The sequence below is a fragment of the Typopeltis vanoorti genome, chromosome 1 (genome assembly GCF_054136105.1).
Source record: "Typopeltis vanoorti isolate ZY-2024b chromosome 1, IOZ_Tvanoo_1.0, whole genome shotgun sequence".
Classification (NCBI taxonomy): Eukaryota; Metazoa; Arthropoda; class Arachnida; order Uropygi; family Thelyphonidae; genus Typopeltis; species Typopeltis vanoorti.
In genome coordinates this window covers 90,621,614-90,634,925 of record NC_143549.1, presented here as the reverse complement: position 1 = coordinate 90,634,925, position 13,312 = coordinate 90,621,614, and the positions used below count along the sequence as shown (strand labels likewise).

General features: G+C 33.2%; 1 protein-coding gene across 3 annotated transcripts in view; it reads right to left on the bottom strand.

The window, feature by feature from the left end:
- The window catches only part of LOC150110194 (katanin p80 WD40 repeat-containing subunit B1-like), a 351,290-nt gene that overhangs the window by 33,812 nt on the left and 304,166 nt on the right, over nt 1-13,312 (bottom strand). For all 3 annotated transcript variants that reach the window (XM_090392102.1, XM_090392114.1, XM_090392108.1), the window contains 2 exons: nt 12,526-12,693; nt 5,827-5,900 (listed from right to left, as the gene is read on the bottom strand). In XM_090392102.1, the coding sequence (XP_090248228.1) occupies nt 5,827-5,900; nt 12,526-12,693 (242 nt within the window). The remainder of the gene's footprint in view (nt 1-5,826; nt 5,901-12,525; nt 12,694-13,312) is intronic.

Genomic DNA, 13,312 nt, shown 5'->3' with positions numbered 1-13,312 from the left:
ATATAAATTTGGTGAAAAGAGCTGTTTCATTAGAACAAATAGCCCTAGCCTTGAGTATAAATGTTTTAAGAATAGCACATCCAAAGAGTAATTTATTGTCTAGTCAACTCGCTGCTCAGAAAGTTACGTAAAGATAAAAGTATTGTCATCACCAGAGTGAATAAGGGTAATGCCACAGTCGTTCTTAATGCCATGAAATATAATCGAAAAATGGATATTATTCTCCGAGATCGCACTACCTAGATCCCACAAAAATGCAAGTTAAAAAATTTACTCAAAAAAAGTATCTTCATGGCTGCCAGACATTACAAAAAAACTCAAACCCTTCGGTTCTCTTCTTCCTCTCCCCACCCCCCCAGATATATGGTTTACCTAAAATCCACAAACCTAATTCCCTCTCAAGAGCTATAGTAGATGCCTCTGATGCTCTACACTAGAAATTTTCAAAACATCTGGCAAACTCCTACCCCTCCTCACTGGACTTACCACATCCTATATAAAAAAAACTCTATCCAATTTAAATCCTTGATTGAAAATCTAACTTTAAATAATACAGATATATTGGTAAGCTTTGACATCACCTGACTGTTTATCAATATTCTCTTAAATGATACACCTTAACACTATTCAAAAAACAGTTTTCCTTCTGATATCTTAAATCTCTTTGCCGTTAATTCTGGTTATTTTTCTTGGAAGAACAAAATTTACAAACAGATAGAGGGAACTGCTATGGGTTCTTCCTCTCTCTTCCCAATTTTAAATGGAAAATTTTGAAAAATGAGCCATAGACTCAGTCCCTCTCCAACCTTCTATCTGGTTAAGATAGGTAGATGATGTGTTCTCTATTTGGCCTCATGGCCCAGACACATTAGACTCGTTCCTCAGTCACCTCAACAGTCTACATCCCAGAATCCAGTTTATAATGGAAAAGGAAATTAACAGTTTATCCTTCTTTAGACACTTGTAACACTCCTTTCTAATGGTAGTAACCTTTCCTTTACTGTATATAGAAAACCCATTCACACAGGCAGATACATTTACAAACTTTTGAAATCAATAGGCTTCATATACAAGCAGCTTAATCACAAAGATACTTCGCATGCAAAATTTGTGTGCTTTCACTTGGATAAATGACTAAACAAGAATATATTTCTTGTCAAGTATAATTTACTTTGTAACCAGGGGGGGGGGAAATCAATACAACTTGTACTTCTTGTTTACTCATATTAATAATGTTCTGTTTATCATCATATCTACCTTTTGACATTTTAACATGTTCATGAGCTACAATTTAAAAAATTTCATTTTCCAGAATTAACATTAGCTTAATAAAAATTATTAATTTTCTTGACATTTAAAATGAAAGTCAACAAAATTAAATTATAGAAAACTGGCAATGGTACTAGCATCATGGAAATTAAGGTCATGAATCATCAGTTTATCATTTATACATTAACCATACTATACATTTAGCCATTTGTGATGTCCATCAGATAAGACAACTTTTAGTGAAAATGAAAGTTTTGAGATTTAGAGAATGATTTCTCAAGACAGTGACAAGGCAGAATTTGAGGTTGAAAAATGTGAATTAACAAAATCTCATGATGTAAGTGAAAATATTCAAAATATCTGTGATGCAGTTATTTTAAGACTTCAGATGTATGCAATAGTCTTTTGAAACAAAAACATAAAAAAGCGAATTGTCATTAGTGGAATTAGTTATTGATGTTAAAACATTTCAGAACTCACAGCACGATATAATTTCAACATTTTTAAGGCTAAGTTCATTGAAGAAGTTCTTAAAGATACTGGTGCAACAATATGCAACTGCTCATGATTTGAACAATTCACTAACACTAATTAAACCAACTGTCAATTTTAGTAAACAAGATGCAACTCACTGTTCAGTAGATTTGGCAGATAACTAAAGTTGGAAGAACCTCAAGGTGACTTAGGTCAAGAATATGGTTTTTTGGGATGTCTTGCAAATGCTGATGTACAACAGAAAGGTATCTTAGATTTTGAAACATAAACAATGAATAAATTTTTTTCTGGTGAAAGTACTGAATGTAATTAAAACCAGCAAAATTCTAATGAAAATACTGTTGAGGCTAATGAAGAAAATATGTTAATAATGGAAAAAGAATTCAAGCAAATTTTACAAATTTCAGAAAGTGAAATGCTACTCTCCGAGACAAGTAAATTTTGTAAGTTGAAATAAGAATCTGTCTTATTTTAAAATGCAAAGAAAAGAACAGAAAATCTGAAAAATTGTAGACTCTGCTAACAATTCAGCAAACATCAACCAATTCTGAAAAAATGTTATCAGTTGCAACAAATTTTTGTGCAAAAGTTTGTTCAAAATTGTCAGACATATCTTTGAATGCAATGGTCTTTCATAAATTTTATTTTTGAATAAAAATAAAATGGAGTTATTTCTAAGCATAAATAAAAAATGTAATTAAAAATAATCAGCTTCTTTTTAATACTCCTTTTATCTTAAGGAAATATAAAAACACATTCCATATTACTCAAAGTCCAAAAAATATATCCATCTAAATACAGACAATCGACATAATTTATAAATTTGCATAATTACTAAGGATAATTACAATCATAATCATGGGTAATGGGAAAGTGTCAAAAAAAAAAAACATTCTGAGACCAAAGGATTTAAGTAATTTGAAAATCTGTTCAAAGACATATTTGATATACTGAATGGCAATACCAGTGAAACCTCTTAGGAGAATAGCAACAGAGAAACTCGAGGGAGGACACCTACTCTACAACTCTCTGTCTCCACCAACTACAACAAACTGCAATACCATCATCTGCCCATCACTACCACCACTAAAGTTTTCACAGACAATCACAAACATCCATGCCCATGGCAGGATTCGAACCTACAGCCTTTTGGCTGGAGAGCAGATACACTAACCACTTGGCCAATCAGGTCAGCAAGGTGGTTTTGATAAAATGCCTTTGTGTTAGTGTATTGTGTTAGTAATTATTTTAACACATGTGTTGTGTCTTCATTAATTCTTTCTTTTAAGGTTACACAGTGGTCGGCATTTATAGTTAAGAATTTATGAAGACACAACACGTGTTAAAATAATTACTTTACTTAATATTAGGAAAGTAATATTCAATGTTTTGACCTCTGTATTGAGATCATCATCAGGAAAATACATATCTTTAATATACAAGTTACATGCCACTGCACTTTACAAAGGTAAAATGAATTTAAGCTGCTTCTTAATCTTTTATCTAGTCTGACCTCTACTGAAAAAAAAAAAGAACTAAATTAATAATATTAAAAAAAAAAATAATACATAAAATAAAGTCCTCTCGTATTGAGATTTTCTTCTGGGCTTGTTCAGGTTGCTATAAGGGTTGCAGGTGGGTCTTCCACATTCTTGGAATGATTAGTCTGTCATTTTTGTTCAGGTTTGGATTGTGTTTTAGCATTTCACAGGCTTTGAATTGTCTCTCAAACCAGGTTTTGGTGCAGTGTAGGGACTTGGTGCCTTTCCAGAATTTTATGGTATGTTTGAAGTGAGTGGCCTGATAGGCCTGTTTTTCCATAATGGAGGTATTTAATGTAAGAACCCCCCCCCCCCCCATGTTTGTGTTCGTCTTTTCTGATTAGGATAGTGCATCCTGTTTCTCCTATGTGGGGTAGGTTACATGTACATTGGATTTTGGAAACCCTTGGGTGGGCCAGGTGCGGAAGAGGATCTTTGGAAGAACCGAGTAATTTTTCTTAATTTTATCGAGGGTTTGAAGGTAGTCTTGATGTTGTATTTATGTAGTGTTCTGTCTATTTTTTCTGAAATGCCTCTAACATAGGGTATGGCTATGGCATTCTTAGAATATTTTTTTATTTTTAGTGGTATTTTTATGGAGGATCTTGTGAACTGTTTTTTTATTATAGCCATTTTTTACAAATGTTTGGATAATTATTTCAAATTCATGGTTTAGAGCTTGTTCATTTAAGCAAATAGTTAGTGCTCTGTGTTTGAGGGTGCTTGTGACTCCTAGTTTTTTGTAGTTTGTTGTAGTTTGTTGGATGGTGGTATGAATTTTTGTGTATGTACTGGCCTGAGTGTGAGTGTGTGTAGGTTTGTGGTAGACCAAGAAAGACAGACAGCCTAAGGGAAGACATGCGATGAGTGTGTTTAGAAAAGGGAGTTGTTGTTTTTGATTTCAATGGTGAACTGGATACATTTGAGTTGTTTGTTCAGGTGGCTAAGGAATGTGTTTAATGTTTCGCAGCTGTAGGGCCAAATAGCGAAAATGTCATCGATATATCCAAGCAAGACTTTGGGCTTTAGGCTGGCAGAATCTAGAGCTCATTGCTCAAAGTCTTCCATGTAAAAGTTTATTGAGGGGGGAGAGTGGCGAGCCCATGGCTGTACCTTCTTTTTGTAGGTAAAAATTGTTTTGTCACACAAAATACCTGGAGCAGAGTACTATTATTCTCCTACAGAACATGCGAAATATGTTCTGTAGGAGAATAATAGTATCATTGATTGGGACATTAGTGAAAAGGGCAGTTACGTCAAAGCTGACTAAAAAATCTTGGTTGTTGAGTGCGAGTTTTTTAATTTTGTTTATAAAGTGTTGTGTATTTTTTTTTATGTGGGGGGGGGGGGGGATATGACCAACCAACTCCTTGAGTGTGGCTGCTAATTTCTTGGCTAAGTGGTAATTAGGGCTGTCAATTCCTTCAACTATCTGACGTAGTGGTATGTTTGTTTTTTGTATTTTTGGCAGGCCATAAAGCCATAAATTCTGGAAGTGCAGGCATAATGGCCTGCCAAAAATACACAAAACAAACGAACTAGCAACTCTTATTCTGTAAACATTAAATTATTATAACTTTATTTTAAGTTGTAATAACAATGTGTAAATTTAATTTAAATAACCTACTAGGGAAAAAGGATAATACCAGAATGCTTTCTTAATGAAGAAAAGGCTCTGTCTTATGATATGCAACTATGAATCATGAGGATTTTTCACAAAATTGTTAGGCAATATATAACAGACAAAAATTCTGTAATGTTTTGCCTCTTTTTCATCACAAAGCTAATGAAAATAAAAAAATGTGTTTGTACTATTTATGCAAGCTCTTGACGATCATAATCCATATGTTTATGTTCACTAGGCATCCACAGATGCCATATGGTCAACCCCCAATGCTCAGTGATGTGCCACACCAGGCCATGCCATGTAGTCCTGTTGTATGCTTTTCTGGAGGATTTCAGCTGTGGAGTGACTGATCTTTGGAGAAAGATCAGTCACTCCACACACCATCCATCCATCTCACTGATGAATAACTATGAATAAAACTGATTCTAAATAAGCCAAAGAGCCTCTTTGGGGGATGCACGAAGTCACATCCTCATATCTAGAAACTGACATGAGACATCTTCTAGCAGGAAGCATTTTCAACAGGAAGCAATGCCTACATTAGTGGCACCAGAACAGATATAAAAAAAAAGTACCTTTACTAGCTGACATGAAAATAAGCTTATTCAAAATAAGATACATTAAGCAATATTCAATATTGCAAAAGTTAACAAAGAGAATCAAACTTTATATCGTTTAATTCTTTCTTACTAGGCTTTAGACATTTTTTATTAGTATTAATTTACTAGTCTTTCTTAGTTTGCTTAGCCTTGTAACTTTAGCTGTTTTTGCCATAACAATAAATAACCAAACCAAAATATTAGTTTTATAAATATTAAGATTATGAAAAAATTATTACTTTGCACAAAAATATATCCATACACTTATACCTACTTAATAAAATGAAATACTTACGGCCTTAGAATGATAATGTTTAAAATATCTACCAACACTGCTTGATCACTTTGAACAGCTAACTCAATGGCTCCCTGAAATAATTATTCTTTAGTTATTACTCTGTCTGACTATACAATCCTCTAATTTTTAATAAATATTTTTGTATAGTGTGTGTGCGTGCGTGCGTGCATGTGTATATACACACGAACTAGGAGGGACTTCCCCCCACCTCGAGTTCTGGACTGGTAAGCCGGTAAGCCAAAAAACATGACATAAAAACGTTTCAAATTTCGGCTTATCTTTTTATATATATATATTTATATATATATATATATATATATGTGTGTGTGTGTGTGTGTGTGTGTGTGATGCATAAACTAGTGACAAAGGAGAATGATATTATCCCATATTTTTGATAAAGTTGTTTTGATCTAAATTCAGGTCTTAATACTCCTCTTCTTAAACTTAAATCGAAACATTTGCATGTCTTTACCAAAAAATATGAGAGTCTGATTCTCTTTAGTCATTACTATTTTTTATCATCACATGTCAGGAATTTGATGATGATGATATATATATAATCTGTAAACACAAGAAATGCTAATAATAGTTTATTTACAATAACAAGCCAGTGTTTGACAACACGGCAGAATGCTAAGAATGGATTATTTAAAACGATATTATCTGCATGCACATATGATGTGACTTCATTGAGATATGATGATAAAAAATAGTAATGACTAAAGAGAATCAGACTCTCATATTTTTCGGTAAAGACATGCAAATGTTTCGATTTAAGTTGAAGAAGAAGAGTATTAAGACCTGAATTTAGATCAAAACAACTTTATCAAAAATATGGGAATCAAAAATATGGGATAGCATCATTCTCCTTTGTCACTAGTTTAAGCATCACATCTTGATGTAGTCACATCGTATGCACATGTTGATAATATAGTTTTAAATAATCCACTGTTAGCATTCTATCCTGTATGTTCCTACACTGATGATAGCATTTTAGTTTCAAGCTGAAATTTTGCAAACTTTTAATATTTGTGCTTACGTCTAAAGAAAAATATATTCAGTACTGTGATACAAGATAAAAAGGCATATTTAAATAGTAATTACACATTTCATTGCAGTACAAATAACTTGCAAATGTTATTAAAATATTATTAATGCATACAAAAAAACTCAAATGAATAATGGAATGGTATTATTTAAAAAAAAATCAGATAACTGAAAAAAGAACTGAAGACATTAATAACTGCCATCCAATAAGTTTATTTACTGAAGGATTCAACATTATATTTGAACAGCACCAATGAAAAATGCATACAGCAGAGTCATAAGGAGGGAAAAAAAAAGTGTCCTATTCTGGATAGCATCAAGCATTTTTAGTTTTTTTTTTTTTGGGGGGGGGGGTGCACCAGATTAAACAGAAATTCAATTACAGTGGGTAGTTTGGTAGTAGGCCTTTGTGCCGGACCTTATCAAATGTTCTGAAATTCTAAATAGGAGAACAATATTCTGAAATAAGGAGTACAGGATTTGGGATTTATACACAATGTTAGAAGTTGTAAAGATGAGAAGTAATGTCTTGAGAAAAATAAAAATCTAGTTTTTATTTGAAGGTAAAGGAAGCTTTAGATGTGATGAGCTTATGCCAGGGAAGGTTAGAGATTTAAATCAAACCAATAAGAGCGATCCTAGTATTATCTAAGGGCTGAGCCAGATCTGCCTCAGTTCTGGAAACTTTCCAAACCTCAACAAATTTTGGTGCATGAGATGGCCCAAATTTGGGTAGCATACATTCTAAGAATGTCAGTCCAATGGCCAAGACTACCCAATTTAGCACACTAGGGACACTGTTTAGGACTCTAGGCCCAACTTCTGTTGCCTTTCTTCAGCCTCATTTGCCCAGTGCTAGTGCCTACATGCACGTATCATTGTTTTTTTGTGATTCCTGATGATGGCAGTGTAATATTGCTGAAATATAGGCAAGTATTAATTAAAGTTTTTATAATTAATATTTTAGTATATGTTGTCATTTCTGGAAAAGTTATAGTTATGAGTAACCAACATATAAGCCTATCTATCAGAATCTGTTAATTTTGCTTTATGCATTCTTCTGTTGCAGCTAATATCTTTCTCTTTCTCTAGTTTCAGTAGACTTACATGCTTTGTTCAATATTGAGATCACTATTCATATCTGCTTTTTTAAAGTTTCAAGAGTGTGAAAAACCATTCAATTTCTTTAATGTTTGATGGTTCATTTTCATCTGCTTTGCAATCAAATGCACACTTGTTCTAAATTAATAAGGTTATTTATTACTGAGTAACAGTGGGAGATAAGCAGATATATTCTTACACAAGAAAGTTAGAGCTACACTGATTTTATGTGCTTGCACATGCACTGTTTGAAATTCTAGCGTTCATATACAGTATCGCACTCCAAAACAGAAAAATAGAATCTGGAATGAATGTGGTGCTAAATTATAAAGAGCACTATATGAAAAATCACATGAATCAAAACTGCACTAATTGAATGACTGTACAATTTTAAGTGTCAACATATGACTTCTTAATTATTTTGGTGTTTATAAAAGCATTTTCATTTTTCTTGGTTCAAATCTACTTTTACATGATGCATGCAACTTTGCTTTGGAACAACTAAAATATGCCTATAGTAGAAGACACAGTCCACAATGTCAAACTTATTTAATGTAGTCAGATATTAGGTGATTCTTATTTAGAGATCACAACCAAAGTGTATTTGTTTTGTACACTAAAGAGCTGCAGTGCTAGTTTTAGAGTAATGACACGTTGAACCGTACCAACGATTTGAAACATTATCTATATACTGTATTAACCAATGCTTTTGAAAGACTCAAAATTGAAGTTTTAAATGATTTTTAAAAAAAAATGTTTTAGAACTTTCAACCAAAGTATTAATTTTGTCTTGTAGTAAATGCATCATTCACTTATTTTATACGTTTATTTCTTTTATTTCCATGAGTTAGCTTATTTCTATCAAGGATGAAAAGAAATTGGGATATTTTAGAGTGCCCATTTATATTAGTAACAAGAAAAGAATTTTGATCTTTCATTTTATTAGTGTTCCATTTTAATGCATAAGACAAACTTGACTGAGAAGAGAGTCATGAAATGACTCAGAAGCTAACAGTTGAATTACAACTCATTCACTATATCTCCATTATAAGAATCATTATGATCCAAATTTTAACTGGAACTAGTCTCTAAGTTCCAGTTAATATTAACCCCCTTCCTAAACAGTAATTTGATAGGATATAGAATATAAATTTCTTCTTCTTCCTTCTATGTGTTAGGCCTTCTGGCCTATTACAGAGCTATCTTAAGTCCTTCTAAGTCGTACCTGTCTTGAGGATAAGGTGACTAGTCCTATACCTCCTGGCATATTCTATGGCTCTAGCCACATGTGTTCACGGGGCTAGTTTGCCTGCTTGCAGGAGGAAAAAGCCCAGATAAACTGGGGACAAAAACCTTGCTGTTCACGCCCAAGCCCAGCTAACTTGACTGTGTCTGAGAGACTAAAAAGGGGGGGGGGAACAAGTGACCGTTTTCCATTTATGGTTGATTCTATAGGCTACATTATTCAACCAAAGTTTTTTCATTAATTAAGCTATAAATTAAAGATGACAAGAAATTCTTGGTTTAATCCTTTATCCTGGCATAAGCAAACAAAGTTTGTGTATGAAGTAACTTCATGACTAGTCTGCTTGTATAGAGAGGCTAATGACTTCACACCAATTGCCTTAGTATTCCATAATGCAAAACCCACATCTTTAGTGTGTGTATAAAGCTGTACATTATGGGAAGGGGCATCACCCAGACTGGTTTCAATATTTATTGATGGCTCATCAGTGGGAACCAGACCCAGATTCAACCTTGATATCCCTTCCAGGCCTGGCTCCAACTGATAAGCCACCACTAAAGGGCAAAACCAATTATCTCTAGTTTTCATCAACTACATGGATCACATTATGAAGTGGTAGATTGGAGATGCAAATCTCAGCTCTTTACTTTATGCAGATGATGTTATACTTCTATGTAAATCCAGTAAGTCTGTAGGATTCTATTAAACTGAATAACTACTGTAATAAATATGGCATGAAAATTAGCAATATACACACAAACATGATGAACATAGATAGAAGCAACAAAAACAACAATTGCATCTTGAATGGAGAACCATAAAACAAGTAAAATATTTCAGCTAATTAGTCTCTATTTTTTAAGTAAAGATGGCACATTAAATATGGAAATAGACAAATGGAATTAGCAAAGCTGGTATGGTAGAAGTCAACTGAATAAATGTATATGGAATAAGAGAGAAATTAGTCAAAACACTAAATTGATAAAAGACAGTGTTCAGACTAATTTTAACATAAGTTAAAAGAAGGATATTAGGAAAGAACTTGACATTGTTAGTATTCAGGAATGTGTTGGAAGAGTTAATCTCAGGTAATATTTCCTGCAAAGGAGATGATTAAAAAGAATGGGAGAGGAAAGGTTAGCCAAACAAGTGTTCATTACCAGGATAACAGGAAAAAAGTCACAGAGGAAGACCGAGATCGAGGTGGATTGATACAGTAAAAAGACAAAAATGTAAGATATGGTAATATTGGAATGTTGACAGATAAGAGATTAATATGGAGGAAAATTGTCAATATGAAGTTAGTAATGATGTAACTTTTTAACAAGGCACTATCATAATATCCTGTAAAATAGTTAAAAATAGTGACAGTGAATACGGGAGAAGTATTCAGTAGTGTCAAACTATAGGGCCACGTGCATATCAAATGAACTAGTGAAGGTGTTCTAGAGACTGGTTAGAGACAGAATACATATTTGGATTGATGAGAATGGAAATCTTTCAAGAGAGAGCAACATGGATTTGTTAAGGGGAGGTCATGCTTTAGTAACTTGATTGTATTTTATTAATAGGGCAACTAATGTATTGGACAAAGGAGATGCTTTATACAGTGATTTATCTAGTTTTGCTAAAGCATTTGATAGAATACCACATGATAAACTACTGTTGAAAGTGAGCAGAATGGGAAATGGATAGTCGGTTAGTAGCTTGGGTACAGGAATGGTTGACTAATAGGATACCACGAGTTGTTCACGGGGACACGGTGTTTCCCCCACCCCCAAAAAGTTGAGAGGAGTACCAGAGAATTCTGTTCTAGTATCATTGTTGTTTTTAATTTATATACCAATGATATAATCTAGGTTGTGGAGAGGAGATATTCAATTTTTTGCTGATAATGCTAAATTAGAAAAAGTTTAACCAAGCGAAAAAACTTTCATCGCCTATTTCTGATCCAGAATATTTTTAATAATAAAGTGATATACCTTTTCTACTTCTATATGAGAAATATATGATTACTGCATTACTTCAATTTTGGTATCTCTTTTGAGTCTGGCTCCCAATGATGAGATTCCAAGAAAAGTTGAAACTACTCTGGGTAGTGGCCCTTCTCATAATACATCTGGAAAGAGGTGTGCTTTGCATTATGGAATACTGAGGCAATTAATAGATTTCTTGGCATCTTCAATTTAGGAAAAGCAACATCAGGAAATTTTGATGTGATGTTACAAGAGGATTTGAATAGGTAGGTGCTTTGGGTTGAAGAATTGGTATATCATTTCAATGTTGCTAAGTGCAAAGTTATGCACAGAAGATGAAATGAGGCATATCATATTGGAGGAACTTTCCTTTAAGAGGTGGAGAAGGTAAGGGAACTGGATGGATAGGAAACCAAAGGTCAAGGAACACATGAAAGTTGTAAGGGTTACCCAGAAAATTGCTGCTATAATCACATGTAAACATAGTGATTGTTCCACTGTATAAGACACAAATTAGGGCATGTCTGGATTTCTGTGCATAGATCTGCTAACCTGGCTATAAGGAAACACTGGCAGAGGTGAATAACTAAGACTGTCCTAAACTATGGAATATTAAGTATGAGAACCGATTGAGGATGTCCTCAGAACTAGGTGGATAGGAAGAAGAATGATATGACCGAGACACATAAGTTGATGAGAGGAGCCTATCAGATAGATATAGAGAAATTGTTGCATACGATAATCAGTGACGGGAGAATGAAAGGTCATTCCTGAAAATGGTACAAAAGTCATGTCAATAAGGAAGAGAAAAGGATTTTTTTGTTTATTTTTTTTCCCCCTTGGTGGGTATGAATGAAAGTGGTATGCATTGTCAGAGTGGATGGTGAGCACTCCACCAGTGAATGTATTTCAAGGAAAGATATGATAGTTACTGGGGTTTGTGATTATTCGAACTCCCACAATGAGTCTTTGAACTTTATGTAGACTTGCAAATAATAATAATACTAAAATATTACAAAATATTTAAGAAAACATGAAATGCTAATTCCATGGAAAAATATAACTTTTGGTTAAGGCATAAAAAGCAGCAAGTATTTCATTTAATTTTACTTATTAATGAATATTTTATATTAATTAATTAATATAAAATATCAGTTATTAATTAATAATTATCATTCAATACTTAATATTTTACTTATTAATACATAACCAATTGTAATCAATGTTAATCAAGTTCTAATTTAAATGAAATTGGCTAGGAGGCAGAGGAAAAAATTAAAGAACTTTTTGATAATAAAAATATATACTTATTCAATAATAGTCTACCTTTGTATCTTTCATTTTCCACTGCTCAAGAATGCCTTGTAATTTTTTTTTCCTATGACTGAAAACTGCCACCATTGGTTGGTGACCCCGAAAAATTGAAGACATTGCTTCTGCTTCTGACATTTCAGGATTTATAGGAATACCAATTCGAAGAAAATCCCTACGTTTCTAAAAAAAGAAATACAACAGTTTTAATATATAATTATATGAAATATATTTATTTTCATATATGAAATTATTTATATATATTATTTTATAATAATTTTCATGTATAAATATGTATAATACTGGATGGATACAACCAAAACCATTATAATATAAATGAACTTTATAAAATAACAGAGGCGAATATTCCATGTGTGCTAGGTATGCAGTGGTCATCCACGAAATATCAGTATCACGGATATTATATTTTTGCATTTATTCCAGTTAAAGACTCCCCTAATTGTTTGCAGACTTTGCGCAATTCCTGAAATTGAACACAATATACTAAAGCTCCATTGTCCTCTTCATGAGGGTAATAAAACATTTAGTGCATGAAGAGGGCACTTTTCGACGCATAAATATTGCGTCACATTCGTGTTAATAGCCCAGGTGTGCTTTCAAAATGCATACACCTTTGAGCCCTTCGAAAAGATGTAAAGAGGGTGCAGCAGGACAAATTCTTAGCATTTTAGTATTTTTAAGCCAGTGAGAAGGCGAAGCTGGGTGAGCTAACATTTTGAGTTCACCCACCACCTAGCGGCTGTAATTGGTTATTGTGTCAATCAATCCAATTGAATATTGT